This window comes from Coffea eugenioides, chromosome 2, assembly GCF_003713205.1.
Source record: "Coffea eugenioides isolate CCC68of chromosome 2, Ceug_1.0, whole genome shotgun sequence".
In the NCBI taxonomy this organism is placed as follows: Eukaryota; Viridiplantae; Streptophyta; class Magnoliopsida; order Gentianales; family Rubiaceae; genus Coffea; species Coffea eugenioides.
In genome coordinates, this window is record NC_040036.1 from 3,413,058 (window position 1) to 3,437,354 (window position 24,297).

General features: G+C 37.0%; 2 protein-coding genes across 2 annotated transcripts; both read right to left on the reverse strand.

Annotated features, from left to right (window-relative positions):
• Positions 1–735: 735 nt before the first annotated feature.
• LOC113761435 (cleavage and polyadenylation specificity factor subunit 1) lies at positions 736–18,782 on the reverse strand. Its single transcript, XM_027304419.1, has 26 exons — positions 18,082–18,782; positions 17,815–17,961; positions 17,085–17,238; positions 15,827–15,962; positions 14,975–15,120; positions 13,665–13,760; positions 13,515–13,567; positions 13,019–13,150; positions 12,093–12,144; positions 11,895–12,014; positions 11,525–11,659; positions 11,114–11,242; positions 10,788–10,865; positions 9,719–9,859; positions 8,873–8,967; positions 7,340–7,536; positions 5,837–6,621; positions 5,361–5,441; positions 5,216–5,281; positions 4,982–5,059; positions 4,529–4,747; positions 4,237–4,368; positions 3,871–4,047; positions 2,892–3,077; positions 2,057–2,439; positions 736–1,224 (listed from the first exon to the last, which is right to left on the reverse strand). The coding sequence occupies exons 1-26, from the start codon at positions 18,408–18,410 to the stop codon at positions 1,110–1,112; spliced, it is 4,362 nt and encodes a 1,453-aa protein (XP_027160220.1). The 5' UTR covers positions 18,411–18,782; the 3' UTR covers positions 736–1,109.
• Positions 18,783–19,395: 613 nt separating this feature from the next.
• LOC113761689 (ATP-dependent Clp protease ATP-binding subunit CLPT1, chloroplastic-like) lies at positions 19,396–22,815 on the reverse strand. Its single transcript, XM_027304784.1, has 6 exons — positions 22,475–22,815; positions 22,335–22,370; positions 22,134–22,243; positions 21,659–21,838; positions 20,030–20,157; positions 19,396–19,959 (listed from the first exon to the last, which is right to left on the reverse strand). The coding sequence occupies exons 1-6, from the start codon at positions 22,690–22,692 to the stop codon at positions 19,927–19,929; spliced, it is 705 nt and encodes a 234-aa protein (XP_027160585.1). The 5' UTR covers positions 22,693–22,815; the 3' UTR covers positions 19,396–19,926.
• Positions 22,816–24,297: the final 1,482 nt, after the last annotated feature.

The window sequence follows — 24,297 nt, forward strand, 5'->3', positions numbered from 1 at the left end:
AGAAATGAATGAAATAACCAAAATGCCCTGATATAATTAAGTAAAAGACAGTTCAAAAAATCATTTGTTTTATTCTCTAGATAGAGAGAATTAAGGGTTAAGGAGTAGAACAAGTATATTTGTTAAAAATTAGCTATAATTTTTTTTTTAGGTTCCAATAAGTCATTTTCGTTAAATTTAACAAATTTCGTCATCTTTACAATTTAGTTCAAAGTATAATGACAATTTAGTTCAAAACATAAGGTGTCATGTTATACATTTTAAAATCACGAAAAAGCGTTTTTGTATATTAAATTTATCACAAAAGATTTTTTTATTTTTTACCCTTAGTAAAAACTAGCCGTGCACAAAGAAGGTAAAATTGCACTTTCTTTTTTATTTTTTTTTAATCTTTACGGATGATCGCCCACTCAATGTACGACTACTTTGTCCCAACCAATCGCGAACCATATACCCCAATTGGTCTGACACCAGAAGGAGCTCAGAATAGAGAACAATAACCGTGGACACAAGTAGAGGTTTTAAAATAAATGATTTGAACGAATTTGGATCGACTAAAATGAATCAACTCATTTATATTCATTTAATTAAATAAATATAAATAAATTAATTAAAAAATAAATTAAATAACTCAATTACTCATTTATTTTAAATTTTTTGTAAACTCATCTATAATCATTTTTGCAAACTAAATTATCAATTTATACCAACCTTTGCACCCATCATCACACAAGATTGGACATCACAGAATCATTCAGTTGGACTTGCTAAGCCGAACTCCCACAAAGTCCCACCACAACATCAAAAGTTAGGCAGACGTTCCAGAAATTTTTCTCAGCAAAGTGAAAACATACTCCAAAGAAGCAACTACATTATAAATAAGATGAAGCTGTCCAACTACAGCAAAGATGCAACTACATTATCAATAACTGTACAACACGGATGAAGGATGACGTTAACACTACAGATACAAGCAATGGCCAATATGCACAAAACTTCCAAGTCGAAGGTCCTTTTGCAGCCCATGACAGCAGAATAGCATGACACAGATGGCTCTGCAACTTCTGCTATTCCTTGCTCACTGTAGGCAAAATATTCAACAGGCCTGCTCATAAGAAGCTGGTCCCCAGAGTGAGTTCATTTAAGTTGGATATGATCTGCATACGAGTGGTTCCAATCTGGTGAGCAATTTCAAGCTGCTCTTCCAAGGGAAGCATTTCATAACTGCAGTTCCAACCAGAAGGCACGGTATCATATGTCAGATATAACTTTCTCAGAAAGAGAAGACATGTCTTGCAAAGAGACCAAGGGCATCCACATGAATATACGAGCATAGACATGGATATCACAGTGTATATTTGCAGTTCCAATCATCATTCATGCAGTCCTCACTCCCAATTCAGTTTCTCCTGTAACATAATCTCAGAAACAACGACAACATCTAATACCACTAACTACTGTGAGATAAAACCATGAAGAACATGTACAACACATCATCTATCTACAGCCAGTAACTTCATGTAACCAAAATTATATAATTACCAAAAAACCATTATTGGAATTTGGAACTTCTATCTAATAACATAACAGTGGGACTTCTATCTGATAACATAACATAACAGTAACTACACCCAGCACATCTAGGTAGAAATTTATCCACAACAGGGCCCCATAAAGGCAGAAAAAATCCCAATCATTCACACAAAGGCCTTTATTCTTTTCAATAAGCACTAACTCCCATACACATAATGCAATTTTATTCCTATACCGTTGTTAGCAGTTGCTAATGTACCAAAGAAAGGACACTTCATATTCTAAGATAAGGAGAGACGACGTTTATCATTCTTTGGATTGTATTTCTGAAAACTCTTCTCAAAGACACATTCCAGTCAGAGCCTTCTTTTACCACCGGGTTATGCTCGACTCATTTTTAGTGGATCAATTCACATACCACAAACATCCTCTCATCTAATTGTCTGATGTATCTAAGGATAAGCCCTTTCACAAAATGTTGCTCCCAACAAGTATGAAGGCCCAAAGAACCAAGAATACTTACTGGCAAAGCAGCTCACAGTCGACTATACTATCAGGACCAGGTCTATGAGCCCTTCCATTAGAGCGGAATTGCCGAAAAGATCTTGGGTTCAAACCAGCAACATGAGAAACAGCATCTACAAGCTTTTTCTGCAGTGACTGGAGCCTCCGAAATGTTAGTTCATCAAGAGGTGCAATACAGCCAATGCTCCCATCTAGGGTACCAAAAAGTAGACCAAAACGATTTGTCTTATCAGACCCAGGAGTATTAGTTCGATCAGGGGATGTTGGAAGCAGATGCAATCGCAAAAACTTAGTGACATGAGCACCAATATGAAACTCAGCCCTGGACAAAAGCTTCTGCCCTTTCCAACTCTCTGACAACTTGGGAGAATAAGAAAAGACCTATATATTGAGAACACAAAACATTAAAATGGATATTGAGAATAAGAATGAGATTCCTCTAAAATTGCATGAGAGGCCATCCTATTTGACAGAAAAATGAAGCTACTGGCTTAACTAGGAACTCCACATGCAATGATCTTGAGAACAGAAAACATTGAAAAAGGAGCAGAAAATGTCTGTAATTTTCAGAAAACAAGTGTACATGCTGATATGTTCCCCCTCCCCTTATTTGGGTTCTCTGGTGCTCTTTATCTTCCCTTTCTTTTGGAGAGGATGTTCTTTATCTTCCCTTTTTTATTTGGAGAGGAGCGGGGCAGGGCGGGGCGGGAGAGGGGGGTGGGGTTTACTACTTTCACCATCTGTGAAATATCCTGCCTCAGCCGAACTTCACATAAAACTTGCATTCATCTGAGATTTATTCTAGCAGTCAACAATCTCATGATGACACTGACCTGAACATTCTTTTGGTCATCTGAAACCATAAGACTCAGTGTATTTCCATCAATTAAAAATTCTGTTGCCAGACAATCAAGAGAACCAAAGTCCTTAGCCAATAGATTAAGCTGAGATCCTTGCTCCTTCCAACTCAAAAAGTAAATGCTTTTGTGAATGTCTCCAAGAAGAATAAAATTCTTAACCTGCAAGATTAATAGCAGTGGAATCACGAAGTTCACACCCATGAGATTGAAATTGAACACCCAGCACAACTCACTCACCAACATACAAATCAAAAGAATTACAGGGCTAGAAATGTCAAAAACACTAGGCAAGGAATATTCCCATTTAGCAACACATTTATCTGTACTAGCACAGACAAAAAAGGGCCCTAAATAGGTCAAAAGCTAATGCACTGATCAGCGTAAAATTGGTCAAGCAGATTAAGAGGGAGATACTTCTTGAAAATTAACACAATTCACAATAATCCTCAGAAAAATACAACTTTCTGAACTACATAAAACATATTTGACTCTCCTAAGTTCCTAATGATACCTTGCATTGGATGCCAGCAGCATGATAAGAAAAAGAATCACAAAAAAGCAAAGAATTTATAAAAGCCTAGTCCACTACCCTGAAATGTTAAAGCCAAATTACTGAAGTCCTCCCCTAACACCCATACACAAACATCTCATCCTTAGCCCACAAATGCAAGGATGGTATGGGATGGCAGTCAAAGATTCATCATAAAATCAAACAGCTAATCATGTTTCAGCTGGGCATTACAGAATTTTTAGTTATGCAAGGAGTACAAATGCAAAAATGATAATAACAAAACAGACACCTTTGGAAGATCAAAATACAGTACTTTTACCATTTCCAGTATCAAGACATTGCTTAGATTTTAAGCAGCTGACTAAGAGAGGAGAGAAACAGCTAAGCAGAAGAAAGAGAAGCTGCAAAAAGAATTCTAAAAGGCTTAAAAGTGATACTTACAATATTTAAGCTCACAACATAAAGAGGAGGAACATCGTAGAAGGCAACACCATTTAATTCAGAACCCGTCCACTCGTGTAAAATAATCTTAGGACCAGATGCTATCAGCAAATGACCTTGGAGAGATGCTAGAGCAGATATGGCGCCTTTCAATTCTTTGGCGTAAACTTCTGAAACCTGGAAAAAGTCCTCACAGGATTAATCATAAAAGGACAAGCAGAATCCAGATCATTGTCTACTGTCCAGTTCATTTAATTTAATCAGTAAATGAGTAAATGCCAATTGACAAAGCGACTGGCATAATGTCCTGACAGAATCAAGTAAAGATGGACAAAGTTTAAGCAGTGTCTCATGATAAAAGCTTACTAAAATTTGAGAATTGTCAGCATTTCTTTCAATTGAAAACAAGAGAATACGCCCTCTTGCTGCAACATCCTCTCCTTGTACATAAGCAGTTCCAACTGCCAAAAGAGTTTCATTTTCTCTTGTTGTGCAATTCTGTAATTGTGCATATCCAGAACATGATGAGTTCAAATTTACAAATCATATATCAAAACCCCCACCCCCCAAACCCCAAAGGAAAAAGGGAAAAAAAAAGCAGATAGCAAAATAAATCAGAAAGGGACTAATAACACAAGCAGACGCAGTCAAAACTCACAAACAAAGTAACCGCTCGTACAGTCAGAGCATTTTCAGAACTTTGCATTGGTATTGTAGCTCTTGTTTGCCAAGGCCCGGAATTTTTTGGTTCCATAATGCGGATCTCAAATTCTTCTACAGGATACATCCCTTCAAAATTCATAGTCTCATTCTCAAGCTGGTGACCAACTTCTTGATCAACAAGAGATGAAAGAACTTGGTTTAGCGGCTTAAGGACCTAAAGATAATAAAGATTAAGCCAAGTTCGGCAATCAGTCCATTTCTCTACAATCATCAATCTGCAAAGACATTATGGAGCTTTTTCTCCTTTCAAAATCATTGTGAAAGATCAGTCAACTTTGACCACTGATGTGGACTGTTTCTTATTGTCTGTCTGCACTACATTGACCATTGATAAGACAACACTACTGATCAAAGAAATCAGTAACCACAGAGTCAAGGATGCACTCACTGAATATGATACTATAAGGGGATACAAATTCTTCTCAGCAAAATAAGTGACCTGATGAGGAGTCCCCTTCAAAGTTGTCTGATCCCCAACATGAAAAGAACACAGAAAAAATGGCGCAAGAAAATGGGCAAACCATATAAGGTCATCAATGCCACCCAAATATTTTTTGACCTTAAGAATTAATAGGAATAAGTTTAATCTGAAGGATTACAAGAATAAGTTAGGACAATTTACCTTTTGTACTGGCCAATAATTGTCATATAGTAAGGAGGATGGAAGTTGACAAATCTTCAGTGTACCCTAAAAATTAGAGAAAACCGTTGAACTCAATAAGACGGGATGGTGGAAGAGTCGCAGGGAATAAATGTTAGTGTCTAACCTGAGAGGTAACGTATATAAACCCATGATTGCAGTTCACATTGTGAAGAACAGTGAAAGCAGCAATAGGTCCATCACAAAGCTGCAATGAAAAACTCCCAGTCAATACCAGTTGTACAAAACATTTCTTACAATTTTACCTCCTCAAAAAAATTTGCAGCTACTTGCTGCGAAATTGCGCGAAGCATAACACTAATCGAATGAAAGAATAGCTGAAGCAAGCTTGCATCATTAATACTCCATGGGATTTATTGTGCATGACAGCATTTATTTTCATTCCTTCAAGGTCTTAACGGACAGGATTTCTTTATGAACATAGATTGCAAACTGAGTGACAAAATACGACCATCATGTTGATAAGGTAACATTCAGGTCCTCTTGCCATAACAGTTTTGGCATAATGTTTCATACTATTAAAAAAAAAAAAAGGAGGAAGAAAGAAGAAACCAGCGTCAGCAATGTCCAAGCATAACTAACCTGTGGATGTATCCTAAGCCGTTCCCTGAACATCATGAACCAAGTGGGTCTGGACCCAGAGAGAAACAAACCTTGGAATCCACCAACATTCTTGAAAATGGTCAAACGTTTAGATGGGGTTCCAGATGGTATCTCGTCCCTAGCATAAGTGTCCAATGAGATGCGGATGAATCTCAAATTTCTAAGCCTAGAACCATTCATACTGCTAAGATTACCAGAGTTCTGGGAAATAACAGGTTTCTCATCTCTACTTCCGGTATCTGAATTCTCAAAAACAAACGCATGGTAGCAAAGAATTGTTCCATCTGACAATATTCCAAAAAGAAAAGGGCGGCTATGTTGCCCAGCCCACCTATGCATGGCCAATTCCACAACCCCTATTTTCTGACTATTGTCTTTCCTTTCTTGTGCATTCACATCCTCAATCATTTGCACAACTTCCTGATTACTTTTGGCTGGGTGGGGAGAAAATGTGTCCATGAGGATTGCTTTCCCGGATGCACAATTTTCCACAGAAAATACACAAGTAAAATTAGGCACATCAAATATCTCAAGCCCACCACTTTGATAGCAAACAATACAGTATACGTCCCCCAGATCATGGGAGGCACCATCAGACCCATCAATTGCCTCCCCAATGCCTGTAGAAAGCCAAGCATCAGTACTCGTCTTCCGCAGCCATGGCTCTGGGCCTTTGTCATGATAGAGTGTGCAAGCAGTTATTAGATTCTTTGAGCTTTCAAATACTTCTGGATTGGTGGTGGTGAGCGTGCAACTGGATGGATCTATGAGAAACATAACAGCACGACAATCAATTAGCAAAAAATCAACAAAATTGATTGAAACAACAAATTTTAGTTAATGAAGAGATTCTTTTCCCTTTAGTCCTTTAAGTAGGACATGCAACATAAATCCAAGGGTAATTGTATCTCTAGTCAATCTAATGTAGCATTACGGTGATTGTACTCATATAACTATGCTGACATAAAAATTGATTGACGCCTAGCCATTGTATAGTTATTCTCTCAGATTTACATAATTTGTCTTTGAGTCATTCCTTTTTTTTTTCCTTTTGGAAAAGAATTTGCTTTCTTCCCTTTTTGTCCTCAAGGGAAGATCTTCCGGCTCAACTATAAGCAATAATAGGTCATGTTAGCATCTAACTACATTAATGTAAGAAACCGTTTCCACCACTTTCTGTTCTATGAGTTGAAACACCACAATACAGTGTAAGCAAGTGCTCCTTGCACAACTTCATTAGGAAGTAGACAGTAGGACAACACTCAGATGAATATTTTGGGATGCAAAAAGGATTATTGCAGTAGCTTATCTTCGGTTCTTAAAACAAAAGCTCATAGATCCAGTTCCCCAGATGGATGAGATGGCAATAAAGAGAAGTTACCAGAACACAATAACCCCAAAAGGAGAAAAAGCAAAATGGCTCCATAATATCCAAATAGCTAATTGACTACCCAGAAAGGAATCTAGATTTTTTTACCATACCTCCAAGAAGAAGGTAAATACTTCCATCGATCATTCTCAGCAATACATATGGATCAGCTATAGAAACAGATGCCACTTTTTGACTTTCAGAACTAGGTCCAATTTCAGAATTCGGAGGCCTAAAGTTCAGTTCTTGAACCATAAACCCACCATCAAGAAGTCGAGCACCATAAGCATAGATTTGGATGACCAGACGCCTGTAAACAACGAAAATAACCAGAAACATCACCATATTGTACAATTATCAACCGATAAATTTGCAGACTAATAGCAGTCAAGGAATAAAAAAGCTATAGCAACATCATTAGGTATGAGATATAAAGCATACATCCTACAAGCCTAGCCAGTGATGCTATGCATTCAGAAGCTAGAAAGGTGAGAAAAGCAACCAGATGGGTTCACCTTGTACCTCATCTAGAACTGCTGCAATAAGGTACGGATGTAGAATCAGTAAATATCACTACTTAGGGTAGATAAGCCTAGAAAAGTTAGAACCTGACATTGATAGAAAATGATACATAATTTATTGTTGAACTGAAAATAGTACCATACAGAATAAAACTTCAATTTATTCTATACCATACCTATTCTTCTTAAATTTCTTATTAAAACAACTTTAATTGATCGTAAGGTTACCCCCAATTTCAAATCCTGTACGTGAAAACCACAAAGCCCGCAAATGAGCTATGATGCTAGTCTGTTGACTTAAAAATTACTGTAATGTATTGCTGTAAGTTATCACATACTATTCTGTTAAATTTCAGAAATATAAAAACCCCAAGTACAACTATTCTGTTAAAAATTGGAGGAACATTTCAATGTCTTGCTGTTCTTTAATTATTCTTTGCAGAATGTCTTATAACTATTCTCAATGATCACATTCTTCACATAAGTATTTTATGCATGTTATTAGAGATTGTTGACTTCATCTTTTAGTTTTTAAATCGTATTACCCTTTTCTTCATTTACATCATGTTAACAATAAAAAATCGAAGATTTTACAGCTCACAAACAGATTTCATCAAGTGGATCTAGTGCAAAGAAAAACCTTGTCTTTCTGTTCATTATGTTAATCCACAGGACCTTTTCTACAATTATGAAGTATTACTCCAGTTGATATTACACAGTTTAGATTCTACTTTCAAGATTTTAGTTGATTTTATCTTCTTTTTTTTAATTTGCATCAGGTTGATAATCAGAAGATAGAAACTCTACAGGGCTCAAACACAGGTGTATTTGTTAAATCAGATTGTCATCAACCAGAAGGAATGTCAATCACATCCACTTCAACTTGATAAGATGGGCAATTGACAAGGAAACTGATTATGCTCAGATGTACTTTCCTGTAAATTAAAGATGAGCATGGAGCATCCTAAATTATACTCAAAAGAATGATGACCAAAAATGCCAACCAACTAGAAATACAAGAACTAGCAAATAGGAAGAAGCAAAAAGAGGGATAGCCAAAATTTAATTGAATTAAAAGCATAAATCCAAAAACATATCAATGATTTTAAGAAGACAAAAGTTTACCTTCCAAACAAATTTCCAGCAGCAATAGTACATCCTTGGGTATAATAGTCAACATTTTCGGTAACCTCCTCTAAATTATTAGCCGACTGCAGTACCTGTTTAGTAAAATAAACATGGTGACAATCGAAAGCAATGCTAAAAAAACAACCAAAGCTATGCCCTGATTTCTTAAGATTTTGAAAAGTCAAAATAGAGGTTTCAAAAAGGCAAAAAAGTTGGAGATGACATGCTTTTTTGGGCGGGTGGCCTAAAGAATGATAAGCAAACTGCAACATACTTGTCCTCCAAAAAGAATGTAATACTCTGACTTCTGGCAGCTTTGCATTGAAAAAACTCAATACAAAAATAATTATAGGCCTAATGCTGGGTTAAAAGGAAAGACAACGCACAGTTCAATAATCAAATATAACTAGAGATCAGATATCTTTTTAACCCACCTCCGAAGCAAAAACCATATTTTTGTGGTGTACAAAATATTATTGTCCATGCTTGGATCCTGAAGCTTTATTAGAGTTCTGGGAGAACTGATGGACGTTCATCAGGTCATCTAGTACATGTTAGTGGACCAAACCAACAACTTAACCACCCACCCACCCCCTCCCCCAAACCAATAAAAGGAAAAAGGAAAAAGAAAAAAAAATTAGAGAAATGGAGAGGGAGCACATTTGGATAATTCAAAAAAAAATGCAAAAGAAAAGACATTACGATATCATATGCATCAATAAAATTTTCTGCCAATGAAGTAAATTTCTTCAGCTATCATATTCACATACACAAGGGGATGTCCAAAAGGAGCAGAAAAACATTAAACACTATCAACTTCAATAAGAAGATGAATGAGATTACCATTGTACGAGTCTCCAAACTGATAATCAAATATGCATGATATTCATCGTCATCAGCTGTGACCTTTGATGAATCAACCACATGACTACGTGCATTCTTGTGGTATACTGTCCAAACTCCCTTGCAACCTGGTATTGATTCCTTTAAGAAGGAATAAAAAGTCAAACTTACAGGTTGCTTCACAAAGTAGAATATCCAGATAACTCCCTATGGAACCAAGTATTGAAAGTTCACAACAACATTGGAAAAGCTTTTATTCTGTGAGGACCCAGCTTTCACAGATGAAATATTACATTCATACAAACTTTTTCAAAACATGTATAACTAGTCCTAAAGAACATCTAATTAAATGTATAATTCAGACTAAATTAATACTGCCAAGAAAATGACAAAAAGGGGAACACAATCTCCATGCCAAGTATTTTCTTTCTCTTCCCACCATTTCCTAGAACAGTATGTCAGTGTGTCTTCATCTGTATAGCTCATCAGCATCTACAGATGAATCAAGCAAAAATGACAAAACCTAAAAAAATAAGAAATTACTTAAGCTACTAACAAGTGTTTAAGATTTTTTCCTTTTTCAGCAGTGTTCTTTTTTGTTCCCCCTACCATTGGGCGAGGGGGGGAGTGGGGAAGACTTCAGGCTCTGTACACAATAGCTAAGTGCAAAGCCTAAATGCTGCTTCAAATACAATTGTCTGCAGTGCTCATACAGAAAAACATAACATCGACCACACAAAAGAGGCATTGTAACAAAAGATAAGCCCACACACAAATCCAACTTGATCGTTCACACATCTATAAAACATCTAAAGGCGAACATGACAGATGTCCAGAGCCAGAAATTGACTTCCTTAATCCAAAAAGCAACAAGAATGACACACAAAACCAAGACTCAACTACAATCTATAATAACAAAGGAGATAAAAAGCAAATGCAAAAGAATAAAGAGTACCCAGTAAAGAAAAATAAACTGGACAAAAAAGAAAATACACGCAGTGTTTCGATAGATTTTCTTATTCTTGGAAAGCAAAACAAGTAAATTAGAAGCAAATGCCTATTGACAAACATGGGTAATCATTTCTGGGCGGATAGACTTCTGAAGCACACAAAGAGCACCATTTTTGCCATGACCAGAGCAGCAAACCTGAAAGAATGAGATAAGATGTAAATAGGAAAACATGGAAGCATAAAAGAGGAAGTTTTGTTACTTAGCGAAGCTCATAAATTAAAATAACAACTTAAGGCTGCTAAGAATATAGTAAAGATCAGTGAAGCAGCAAACAACAGGGCATTGTCAGGAGTCTAACCAAGCACAAGATCAGATTCAAGTAACAATTGACCCTATACAAATGCAGAACATGGTTCAACAACCGCAAAGGTAAGGAACCTAACCAGTTCATAATTACTTTGCTTAGCAATGCCAGTAGCATTTGGGTCAGCATTGATTCTCAAACCATAAGAGAAGTCCTTAAGCGGCCCAACATTCGTTAGGGAATCTCTCACAGCAAAAGAAAAAGCCTTCTGCATGTGTCAAGAGAAACAAGAATGTTAGTAATGCATGAATTAACCACTAACAGCTTCTTCATTAAAGTCAAGTTTGGTCAAGCCTATGATTGTTTATGTTATGTCAATAGGATGAAAGTGGTTACAGTCAGTGAAGCTGACAGCTTTGTTCTAGAACTTTCTTATCACTCAGCTATATACTTGTTGCATCCAAACAGGCCAGGTTTTGTTACTCTTAACAAGATCTTGTCATCAAGATTATTAAGCAATAAGAAGAGAATGGGAAGCCAAAAACCAGACCTGGGCAGACTGTGCATTGTTCGGATGTGAACCATACAAGGAAAGTTCTTCACCATTCACCATATCCTGCAAAGCATCAGACGAAGACCTTCGGAGCCGCTTTGCTGAAGGGAGATCACCTTCAATATCTCCAACCTCCAGAAGTAAAGAACATATTTAGCCAAGCTTTGAGTTAATAGCTTGCAGAATGAATAATGAGATTCTGAATTCAAGGAAAAAAAATTGGTAAAATTTTTCAAGGCACTCAATGAAGATGGAGTAGCTTAACAGTGAACTGAAAGTTCAACAGTAGAACAGTAAGCTAGTAAAGTTGTAACAAACTGTTTCATGGCAAGTAATCACCAAGTTATAGAAGTACAAGTTGACAGACCTCTTCCTTTGCACCAAGGGGCAACGCTGACACCCCGGCTCCACAAGTAAACTGTACCAGTATACTGTCACCTAAACGACTACCTAGAAATACAAATGAACTTCCAACGGTTGTGAGACCCTATAAAAGGAAACACGTTAGATACTTTTGTAATCAAGTACGATAGAAATCCCACAGTCAAATGAACTCAAGGCTTACTGAAGTAAGCACTGAAGCTCTTGACTTTGAAAGCTCCAATCTCTGAACAATTCTGCAGGGGAAAGAAAGCAAAAAAAAAGGGAAAAGAAAAACATCATATGCTTAAATAACCTAGAAAGAATAGACAATGTCGACCCATAAAGTACTAAAATTCAAATATCACCATCCACCATTGTTTCATTTCTGTAGGATTTTCTCTACTCCCAATAGAAATTGGACACCAAGACCCTTCCCCATTAATAACATGGCAGCAAAGAGTTTCATCACTTGGTCAATTGGTAGAGCAATGATAGCAGCATAAATTTGAAATGGCCTTACGTTATCATCATGCTTTACCTCAAGCACTTATCGTTTTCATCTACGGAACTTCCATAGATGCAAAACCCTCACATGTTCAGCAGCATGAAAACTATATACAAGCAAATATTTTCCTACTGACGTAGAAGCCATCATTTCAACAAAACCACTAATTACTAGTTGAGGTTCACATTTTTCATGACAATAGTGCATAATAAGAAGCCCTGAGACATGAGTTGTGTTTTTTTTTTTTTGTTTGTTTGGAGAGAGGGGGGGGGGGGGGCTTTAAAGAAAAAGAATAAACAGATTGAAATAAAAACAAAGAAATGAAATTCAAACTACTTTTTATTCATAACAGAACTGTTACTTGTCGATGCAACATTCCAGGCTTTCAACAGAAAACAACAGAGAAATTTGATATTCAATATTGTAGTGAACAAATAGTTTCCACTTCATAAAAGTTTTGGCATGAATTATTAGCTAGAAGAAATCTAGCAAGAAAGCAGAATAAAAGCATAAAATCCTCAATCTCAAAAAGACAAAACATGCTCAGGTCCTCACAATTTATTAAGGTTGGGTACAAATGAACAAGTTTAAAAAGTATTAGCAATAGACCTAAGGTCACCAACCTCCCGTCATGAATTAGTGTAAGTAAAAGCAATTCCCCAGTTTTTGCTGACAGCATAGCTACATCATTCGTTAACCAGGTTGCGTTTGCAGCATCAAGCTCCACAATAAAATTGGACCTTGGCATCTCTTGACTGGAAAAAGGATAAAGAAGACTTTCAGGTCCTTGACAACTCATACAATCAATGTAAAAAGGAAAGACCAATGTACTTCGACTGCATAAAAACTGTCCTTTGGAAGAGGACAAAATTTGAAGCGGAGGGTATCAATTAACTACCCCGCCTCTCCAACAGATCAAAAAGTTCTAAAAAATCACATTGTTAAACTTATTTTTACTACTATGTTCAAGAGATTGCTGTGGTGGTATCAACCATTAACAAGTTTGAATTTAATCATTAAATATAGCAGATCAATGTGAACTATAATCAGATTATGCAGTTCCTGGTTAATAATTCTATGATGACACACATCAAAGACAAAGATTTGACAACCCCTCACCTGCTATCCATAGGAACAGCATAGTTGTTCAAAGCAAGTACACATGATGTTGACTGCCCAATTACAAATCATAAGCCAAAAGGATAGTGAAGTTGGAGAAGTGATGCAAAAATCAAACAGTTTTAAACTTCCACTGGATCAAAATGCTACCTGACTATGATAGTGAACAGTATTAGCACAGAGGACAAGGACTCCACCAATAGGAGATGGCACTGCAAGAAGCTTGTAGGCATCATGAGGCAGATTCTGATAACAATGAGAAAAATGAAGTCGTTCTAAATTTAATAAGTAAAATGCCCAAAAAAATCTGAATGTATGACTCTCCAACATTTGAAATAATTGAATTCAGACAAAAATAGCATCAAAGAACATCAAAGTAAATCTCAGAAGATAGAAAAATGAAGCAAAGGGCATAAAATTAAGGACCAAATTTTGATTCTGTCTTCAACATCTTGTTGGTTAAAATGCTTTATTATAGTTTTACAGAATTTCCAAGATAGTTTCCACTTGAAAAGATCCAACAGAAAAGTAAGACAAACAGCCAGCTCCAAGATTTCCAGCTCAGCTCATTAAACAGCATATTTTCCATTAGTAATGAGCATTTTGTATCATAAGACAGACTAGCTCCTTCTCCAGATGTTAGATCTTCAAGTAATTCATTTAAAGCCAGATCATAAGGGAAAAAGCTGAATGAATTTTCAGTTTTTTATGCATCATCGGCAATTATCATTCAGCATTCCTTTATCAGGAATCTTGAAGCATTGCCAAAAGGCAAAATGTTCAAGCAAATCAAAGATAGCTTCTCTAGAATAGCAAAAGCTCTCAAACCTCATTCTTTTGTGTTTATTTTGTTCTTGGGAAACTTCCTCAAAAACAAAAACATCTATGTAAACAGAACTTTCTATAGACATTTCACCAGTTGTTCTACAAACACAAGTACTAGATCATGTCCGCACAAAAAAGTTTTTAAGTTATATTGAGAGTACAAAAATACGAAACCAGTCACCAATTTGAACATTGAAAAATCACAGATGAATTCAACAACACTGCAAAATTTACTGAAGTCACTTGTACAATATATGAGACTGGAAGAGGAAACACTGTAACTCATTTTCTCTTTGCAGCCTAATTCACCAAAAACCTTAGATCAGTCATCCGCTTGATAAACAAGGAGCTTTATATTGTAATAAATAATGTGCAAGCAAAAGAGCAAACAAGAATTTGAGTTTTGCGCTAAAAAATCATGATATATTTGCATGTAAGCATCAACCGTAACAGCTAAACAACAACAATTTAACCGTATAACCAATGGCTCTCTCTTTAATTGCCTAAAATCCTTTTCAAAGAGAAACCTTCTGCTTGAAAATAGCGATAAATTCCAAACATTAACTTAATCTTTCTTTATACGTAAAATTTCCAGTATACAACCACCTATTTCCATTGAAAATACAACTTCTTACAGTGGCCGACCAAATCAGTGGATGCTGCCTCAATGTTGTGCTGATACTAAGTGCTGATATCATGCAAGTGTGATGTTTCCAGGAGACGCGCCCTGCCCAAGTAAGCTCCCGTTCATGAAGAATAACCATCACAGGCTCAATGTAACCTGTAAAATCAGTTACATCAACTTGCCGAAGGGCTAAATCAGTGGCCCAATAGCTTGCATAATGTATGAAAGTCTCCCAAAGGACTTTTAGACTCTGGAAACCCATTTTTGCAACTAAAATCCAGATGATATGGGTCGAATGATGAATAGATTGGAGTAACAACCAACTAAGAAAAAAGTAGAAGACAGCACTGACTTCCATTAGCAAAAATAGCAGACTTCTCACAGTAGGTAATACTGATACAAATGCAATGCACAGAAAGGAAAATTATTTCACAGTTCAAAGACTAATAAGCAGCATTTCAGTTAGAAGAAATGGCTAACACATTATTTAGCAGCTGAAAAAGAAGAAAAGATAGGAAACCTAGCATCAGTTTAATCCAATTCAGCTGCTTTTGTCATTCTCCTCCTATTCCAAATTGTCAGATTGTTATCACAGCACTGGTTGGAAATGTATAAAATTTATGACAGCAAGAAGCAAATGCCGATTGCCAATTTGATCAATCAACTACTCCAACCAAATTATAGCTAAAACTTTCAGCAAATCAAGTCATACATAATTGAACATTCTTATACCCTTCAGTTTACACCAAGTTAGAACCAGAAAACCGAATCAGAACCTGAACTCATCATGCAAATAGTAGCATTACCAACTAATCTCAAAGTGCAAAGCAAAGCTTGTCTAAAGGGAATTATAATCACTTACCATTGATAAATATAAAATCTTTTATGTGCTTCATATCCAGATCTCTCAGATTAATTATATATGATGACTCAATGCGAGCAGAAACTGCACCTCCCGCACTAGAAGCATTATCCTCACTGACTAAACCAGAGGTGGCCTAACATAAAAAATTCCAAAACTGAGATTTAGAGAATAAAAGAAAATCACAAGGAAAAATCCTTCAAGCTTAAATGCATATGACACATATTACATCCAGCACCTTCATAAAATAGGACGGCCACTGAGACAATTCTGATACATAAACCATATCCCAAAACCTTACTCTGAGCTCATTTTTTTAACTTACAGGTAATCTATGTTGGATAAACATGAATTTTGCTGTCAAGGATAACAACATGAATATGAATGAGCCAAAATAGAGCCAATTACCACATAATATATCCATGCAACTCTTGAAACATCATGATGTTATCACTTTGCAAAGTTCCCAAGCAGATCCTACATCAAAGCCCAAAATCTCCTCCATGTGGAGGGCAAATGGAAGCAGTATAATTGGAGAAATTATTCCCATGTTATCCTAGAACATAAGGTGACAAATTTACTTCTCTAGCAATGGTAAGCTAACATTCTGCAATATACAGACAAGTTTTCCATTGTCTGTAACGTTTACCTAGTATTCCCATCAGTACCTATGTTTTTTACAATGAAAATTCAAAATATGACAAACTTTACAACAAGTAGACTTTACTCCAACCCCTTTGACATTATTTCAGTTTCATGCAGTAATTAACCAATTTCTATACCATTTTATGAGGTTATTTCTTGTTGTCGGGATACAATGTCTTAGACAGTTTGCCTACAAAATCATCCAATAGGTCACCGACCAAAATAGCAATTGCCTCACCTAAATTATACAATATCCTATCATATGACAAAAAGTAGCATCACAGCCAACGTGTTTCACTGATTTATTATTCATACCATTACACATTCTAAACTCTGACATAAAAAATCAAATAGAGTCAAAAGCTACCACATACATGGACCAGAACTAAGGGAGTGCTTGTAAAGACAAAACAGCTACTATCACATACCTAGCTATTGGCAAAGCTCTGAAAAAAATGTAAGCCACCCGTGTAAGTTTAATGCAACAGCAGGAACAAAGGAAAATAGTGTACAACAGCTTATTACAATTGGATTTCCAGAATACTAATACATTCCATAAAAGGAACAAAATGAGCATGGAAAAGTAAACTAGGATGGTAGCAGTAAATCAAACCTCAGCAGCCTTGAGCACGACCATTTGTAGACCATAAACAAGAACTCCAGCACACCTTCCCTGCGGATCAACCTTCACTAATGGACCTCTGGCAAAAGATTCTCTACCTCTTTTAAGATGGTGCCAATCTGGACCTTCGAAACAGTGCAGTGAGCTGGAAAAGAGAAACAAAGCATCAAGTACTGTTACTTGCCATTCAAAATCATGCATCAATTGACATTCTTGATTGTAGAATTATATTAAAGCAAACACCAGTCAAGTATTTGCCAAAAAAAAAAAATAGAGTAGCCAAAAAACTGTAATTGAATGACAATATTATCCCAAATAATATTTCACTTGCATCATAAACACATTTCCCAACTCACCTTTTTATATTCCCAACCAACTTTTTATCTCACATACATCACATCACAAAAAGTGCTACAGTAATTATTCCAAATAATATTTCAAATAACACCCTATCCAAACAAATTGGCCTGCACAGTTTTTGCGCAATTTGCTTAAAGCAAGATGAAAGGATATATAACGGAACTTCACCAGTAGGGTAATTCAAGTTGCATTCTAGGAGATCTAACCATCGGGATACAGTGAGCGACAATTAAGTACTGTTATTAGTAGAAAATCATCTAAAATTTGACTCCTTTGAATGCAGTTTTGCCTCGGTTCCAATTCGTCTTAGGTGTAGGAGAAACAACAACAACTTCAATTCGTGAATATTTTTTTCACTGACCTTGTGCGTAGCCCGTGAATAGAATCATCAAACTCCAAAACTGACATCTTAGCATCTTGGAAAGTTAGGATAATTGAATCCCTCCTCTTCCCACCATCAATGCCTCCCGATGATAAAATCCCCATGGACTCCACATTGCCATGCAGTCTACAATGAGTAAATAATAAGAAAGAAACAAAGAAATTGGGTGCAATAATGTCTTTAGAAAATAAGATGATTTCAAATGATGATGTGCAATTCAGAGTTATGTTTAGTTTGGAAGTGGACCTGTAATGGCAGACGAGTTCTAGAGAAGCGCCAGAGATACCAGCGAGGACGCCGCCCCGTTGGGCTTCAATGGGCGTTTTGGAGTCTCTGGAAGCAGCTTCCTCTAGAAGCCTAAGGGTGTAAAGCTCGAGAACATTAGCGGAAGTGAGAATGAGATTGGGGAGGGGGCCAATGGGCTTGGGAGTAGAGGGCCAGTCCGAGTCCAGATCGTCGGTTTGGATTGGAGGGAATTTTGGAGTGAAATCGGCGACGGAGTGAGTAATGAAGCCGGAGGCGCAGTTGTCGATTCCGGTGGGAGGGTGCATCATCTTGCACGCTGCGAAGCTCATCTTGAGTTGCTATATGAGCTTTGGTTTCAGTTAGGGTTTTCAGAGGAGAATTGAGAGTGAGAGTCAGACCGAGTTACGAGTACGAAAAATCGAACATAATGGAGAAATCTACTGCTCCTACTTTTTGTTAGGGTTTAAGCGATAAATCCTCCCGTTCGATGTTGGCGGGATGAATTGAATTGCCCTAAACGTTTCATTGGGCGGTGCCTATGGAATCAAGAAATTAGTGCCGTGAAATAAAAATCAAGAAATTATCCCCAATGGCCAATGGTATAGTATTGCTTTGTGATGAATGTCCATTCCACTGACGTCCGGGTGGATGTCGGAAATATGGCAAGTACTCGTTAAAATTAAAAAGACGAACGAATTCAACGCCAAACTTCTTAGCCAATTCCTCTCTCCCGCCCCCCTCCTTTTACTTGAATGTCATTGAAGCTTTTGTTTTGCTCTGACTTTAAGAAACAATAGTGAGTAGTGTGTTTGATAAGGTATTATCTGACAATGGTTTTTTTTATTTCTGTAATATGATGTATGAAAATTTTAAAAAAAATGATTGAAAATATTAAAAATTGAGTTAAAAAATATATTTACAATACAAATAAAATATTATTTTAAATAATTTAAGTATCCAATCACATTTTATAAAACCTTCGTATCTTTTATGAGAAGGTTATTTAAATATTTTTAATATATTTTTAAATTATATGAGGGTTATATGTTAAAATACCAAATTACAGGAAGATAAACAATAATTATCCATCGCCAATATTTTTTGTGAATATATTTCCCAATAATCGTTTTATCTCATATACATTAAATCCCTAGAACACATTTAAAAAAAAAATAACATTTTTCTATAAAAAAGTTCCAAAAAAATAAAAATTCAAACGCTTTTATCTTACGACTGTACGCCTGTACCAACCATGCCATAACATTTAGCGCAAATTTTCGTTGCATCTGCTAAATCAATAATCAACAATCAAACAATAAACAAAAACGGGAAAAGATTAATACTTGAGCAAGTACAAAAAGTGCAAATACTTTTGATATGCCGCCAAAAACTACCGCATTTCACAATCTGATTTTCTCTAGCAAGTAGCTGAGACCAAAAAAACTCACACCATGCGCTAATGGACTAACCAACAACGAATCCAAATCAAGAAGATTCTCAATTCGACAAATCATTGACCTGACTTCCACAGTGATATCCCAGTAGATATTCAGCATGACATCAAACTCTTCCATAAATAACTTGTGTTGTTGTTTCTTAGTACAGATCAGAGGTAACTTCACTATGACATAACTTGTGTAATATTCGGACGTCTGTTGATGAGACATCGGTATGCTCGGACCCTGGATATAATAAGTGTGTTACTGAACACAGCCAGTCAGGCCACTGTAAAAAGGATAACTTCCGACAGAGAGTCTCAGAAGTCCATTACTAGAAGCTTTCTCCTCTCAGAAGTTGATCACAACCACGCAAACAAACAGGCACTTTCTGAACCTTTTCAGCGATCTATTTGAAGCTCAAAATTATATCCTTGTCCATCTGAAAAACACAAATTTGAATGGTCATAATGAGAAAATTAACTGAACAAGAACTCTAACACACAACCTACATTCTTTGCCAGCTCTTTAGCTTTCTCATCATCAAAGCCCTGTGCAGCCAATATTTGATGTCCTGCTGACTCCTTTTGTGCCCATATACCAAGAAGTAAATGCGTAGTCGTTACTTCCCCACTTTCACCTGCATTTTAATCGAATTATAAACTAGTATCCCATCACAGCAAGCAATATCTTAACAGAACAGGGGTTACAAGATTCTCGGTTCCAAACAAGAAGCCTGATTCAACTCGCAAAAACAGCAATCCTTGGTGTTGTATTGCAACTAAGCAGCCTTTGAGTACAACAGGCTCACATTTTTTATACCAGCCAGGAACTTAGAAGTTCACTAAGTGTTAAAGAATGCAGCGTACCGCGATCAAGAAATTTGATTGACATAATTTATCTCATAAAATGTAGTATAATAATGAATTCATTACTCTAATATCTGGAACACTATGCGTTTGCTTTCACTCCTTCCCTAATTTTATTCCCCAATTCTTAGCTTAACTTTACCTCAATGTTTTTCAACATCTTCCTGAAGCTAAGCTGACATAACTCAGCAGCACAGGTATATTTTCCAATAGGCAACAAACATATTACTCTTGATTGCACAGAAACTGGAGTTCATGTTGAATCAGAAAGTTAAATCCAGCATCTAACCATCAACAATTGATCACTTGATCCTAATCCCAAAAGTAACCTAACATTTTCACATAATTCCTTCAAATAAATAATCAATTCTAAAGCTTTCCATCCTTCTCAAAGTTCCATAACTTGGGTAAAAGATTACAAAGTTACAGCAGCATTTAGATTTCCAAGGTCCTGAGATGTGCCATACTTGTGGAAGTCATTCTAACAGATAGAAAAAAAAAATCACTCAACCAAAAAAGGATTAAGGTGAATAAAACACTATATGTATGACAACATCCATAACAAATATTACAAAAGTTACCTCTAGCCAACCTAACTTCTTAAAAATTATATTTAAAAAAAAAACTGAAGCATTACACTACCAAATCCAAAAATAATGCTCAGGATAAAAGATTGGGCCTGAGTCATTAGGCTAGGGTCCCACAAAATGCACATAAATCCAAACATAGTAAACTTCTTATATCTCTTTGCAAACATCCTTATCACCTTTTCTTGCGATTAAAACTGGTGATTAACTTCCGCCCTGTTGTCTTTTTTGCCAACAGTACCTGATCATGGCTTACTTCTGACTAGAACATTATAGCTTTTCCAAGAGAAAGAAAATAGGCATGCATAACCTACGACCAGAGGGAAGCATGATATCTCATTTCTAGTTCCTACTGCTCTAGAGACTTGCTGAGTGCCAATTGGAAATTCCACCACATTTCTCATCTCTTAATTCAGTCAAAGGTCTCCACTACTTGAATAACTATTAATTTGTCTAAATAGCCATTTCCAGGAAGCCACTAGTCATCAGATTGGAGAAGCATTGTATTCTCCTCAAAGTACAAAACTAAATTATTTCCACCAACAATAAGTTGCTCAATCCACGAAGATTCAAATGGCAACACGTGAAACGAACAAGAGAATCTTAAATTTATGAGTGAAGTTGATAGCAAGTGAACGTTTTATACTTTAAAAACACTGATTTCCAAGAGAAGACAAAGAAATACCAGACTTCAGTTTCTCCTCAATAGCCCAATCAAGAGCCCTTTGAGCAGGTTCAGTCACGGGAGGATGCTCTGGACTGAAAAAGTACATGTCAGATTTACCGAGTAACTTTACAGTTTCTTCTCGCACCTTAAAAAGTGTGATGCCATTTTCCCTCAAGAACTTGGCAGCCAAACTCGTTCCTGCAATAACACACATATGGAAAGCACTAGAAGAAGGCTCGTTGAACATCCATAATCATGTAAAGACCTTCCAAGAATCTTCGTACAAGGAATAGGAAGTTATAGTCTTTTTTCTGTTCAACTGGAAGCTCTGAACAGTCCATAATGCAGGAATTAAAAATTGCATTATCCCCAGAACTCGGAAAAAGCTTTTATTGAGCATAGACAACACCACATTCAAGGCATATTTCGTGCAGGGTGAAAATTCTAGATGCTAATAAGCAAAAAGAATGAGGGTGAAAAAGCATTCGCTAACCTTCAACCAAGATTCCCATTAGTAAAGCTTCTGTCCCAGTATTCGGATACTTGAGCTTCCTAGCTTCCAACTCCCCCATAGCAAATGACTTTATTGCCCTCGCAGACCATCTACGCCATCGTCATTCAACAACTTAAGCACACAATTTACAACCCCAAAAAAAACGAAAAATAAAGGATAGAATCAAGGAAAAAGGTATACCTGGGTAATTTTTCAGAGGAATCCCTTTTTTCCTTGCTGCCAATTTGACCAAAATAAAAAAAGGAAATCAATATCCAAACTTCCACATGAAAATTTAAAAGTGAATGGAAATAACAAGAGTAGTGATATTGGAGGCTTACGAGATGGGAAGACTAAAGGAGGCCGTTGCCGCAGTTGAACTGCGTCGTTTTGAGGCGACAAGACTTAAATTTGACGAGCGAATGGAAAGTTTTTCGCCAAGAAAAGGAATAAACTTACAATCCCGATTGAAAGCCAAGGAATGGTCCGTGGGTTTCTGGAGAGATAGTGAAGTTGGATATGAGATTGGAAGTATCACTGAGAGTGTATTGGCCGCCATCGAACGTTCAACAAGGAACTAAACCCCAGTTCTTTTCCAGTACTTTTGAACGACAATTCCAGGGCGTCTTTCTCGCACGCAGTACCTTCCAAATGGGTCGGGTTAAATGGTTAACCAATGGGGGGGCCGAACCAGATTAGTTTTTTTCCCCGTTTTTTATACTGGTAAACAAAATTGGTTGATACACGGCAGTTGAATCTTTCTAGTTGGTTCGGTTTGAGGAATTTCAAACCAATTAAGCCGAAAATAGCTGGTAAGTAGATATCAGTAGTCAAGCTTAAAACACCGTTTGAAAGGTGAGTTTTTTTGAGTGTTTGTATAAAATTTTATGTAGATCACCGTAGAAGTTGTAGAAAAACTTGTGAGATGAAAAAACTTTTTTTCCTTTTCCTTTTCTTTCTTTTTTTTTCTTTTTTCTTTTTTCTTTTTTTTCTTTCTTTCCTTTTTCTTTTCCTTCCTCCCTTCCCGCTTCTTCTCCCTTCCCCTTCCCCCTCCCCTGTTCCCTCTGCCGAAATTGCCAATGAAGCAGCAACTTTCTGCAATTTTTTTTCCCTTTTTTTCTACCCCTCTCCTGCCGCCACTCCTCCTTCTCCCTTCCCTGCCACCCCTCTTCTCCCTCTCCCCTTTCCTTCCCCCGCCACCCATTTCCTCCCCTCTGCCCGCCATCCCCCTCTTCTCCCTCCCCCGCCACCCATTCCTCTTTCCCCAGCACCGCCCTTTGCCCACCACCCCCCTCTGCTTCCCCCGCCACCCATTTCCACCCCTCTGCCCGTCACCCCTCTTCTCCCTCTCCCCTTGCCCTTCCCCTGCCACCCCTCTTCTCCCTCCCCCGTCACCCCTCTCCTCCCCTCTTCCCATCCCCCTTCCCTCGCCCGTCTCTGCAAAATAAGACCGGCACCTCAAATTTTTATTTTTATTTTTTGCAATTTTCTTTCTCCCCTTTTACTCCCCTTCCCCCGCCACCCTCACCCTTCCTCTGTGCGATCTGGTCTCGCGACCAGATCGGCCAAAGGGGAAGGGGAAGGGGAAGGGTGGTGGGGGAGAAGTGGGGAAGAGGGAGAAAAAAAAAGAGAGAGGATCAAAATCGGGCAAAGGGGGAGGAAGGGGGGGAGAGAGAGAAAGGAAAAAAAAAAAGATTGGCACCGGAAGAGGTGATCGGCGCCGAAACCGGCGCCAAAGGAGGTGGCCGGCAACGGAGGTGGTGGTGGGTTGGGGTGGGGAAGGAAGAAGAAGAAAAATGGAAAGGAATTTTTTTTTTGTGTTTTGAATATTTTAAAGTGTGTAGGTTAAAAACTTTGATAAGTTTTTGGGGTTCCTGTAGCAAAAGTTATTAAAAAACTAGTATCATACAAACTTGGTTAAAAACCAATTAATTGCAAAATACTTGGGTACGTCTTTTCCCCAAAAAAAAAAATTTAAACAGGTTAGAATAAATAAGCTTATTTACTGTAATTAATATTATATTTACTAATAGTATGTACACATATACACTAGCACCTTTAGATGCATGTCAACTAATACCAATTTAAATTTAAACTTTATTTTTTTATACACATAACATGCATCCAGATGTGTTAGTATATACATTGTCAATATATATAGTAT

Coding starts and splice junctions, on each gene's coding strand:
- LOC113761435 (XM_027304419.1), bottom strand. CDS start 18,410: ATGAGCTTCGCAGCGTGCAAGATGATGCACCCTCCCACCGGAATCGAC. Junction 15,121..15,826: donor AGATTTTATATTTATCAATG/GTAAGTGATTAT, acceptor CTGATTTTACAG/GTTACATTGAGCCTGTGATG. Junction 11,660..11,894: donor CCCTTGGTGCAAAGGAAGAG/GTCTGTCAACTT, acceptor TTACTTCTGGAG/GTTGGAGATATTGAAGGTGA.
- LOC113761689 (XM_027304784.1), bottom strand. CDS start 22,692: ATGGCGGCCAATACACTCTCAGTGATACTTCCAATCTCATATCCAACT. Junction 22,244..22,334: donor TCCTCTGAAAAATTACCCAG/GTATACCTTTTT, acceptor ACGATGGCGTAG/ATGGTCTGCGAGGGCAATAA. Junction 21,839..22,133: donor AATGGGAATCTTGGTTGAAG/GTTAGCGAATGC, acceptor GTGTTATTGCAG/GAACGAGTTTGGCTGCCAAG.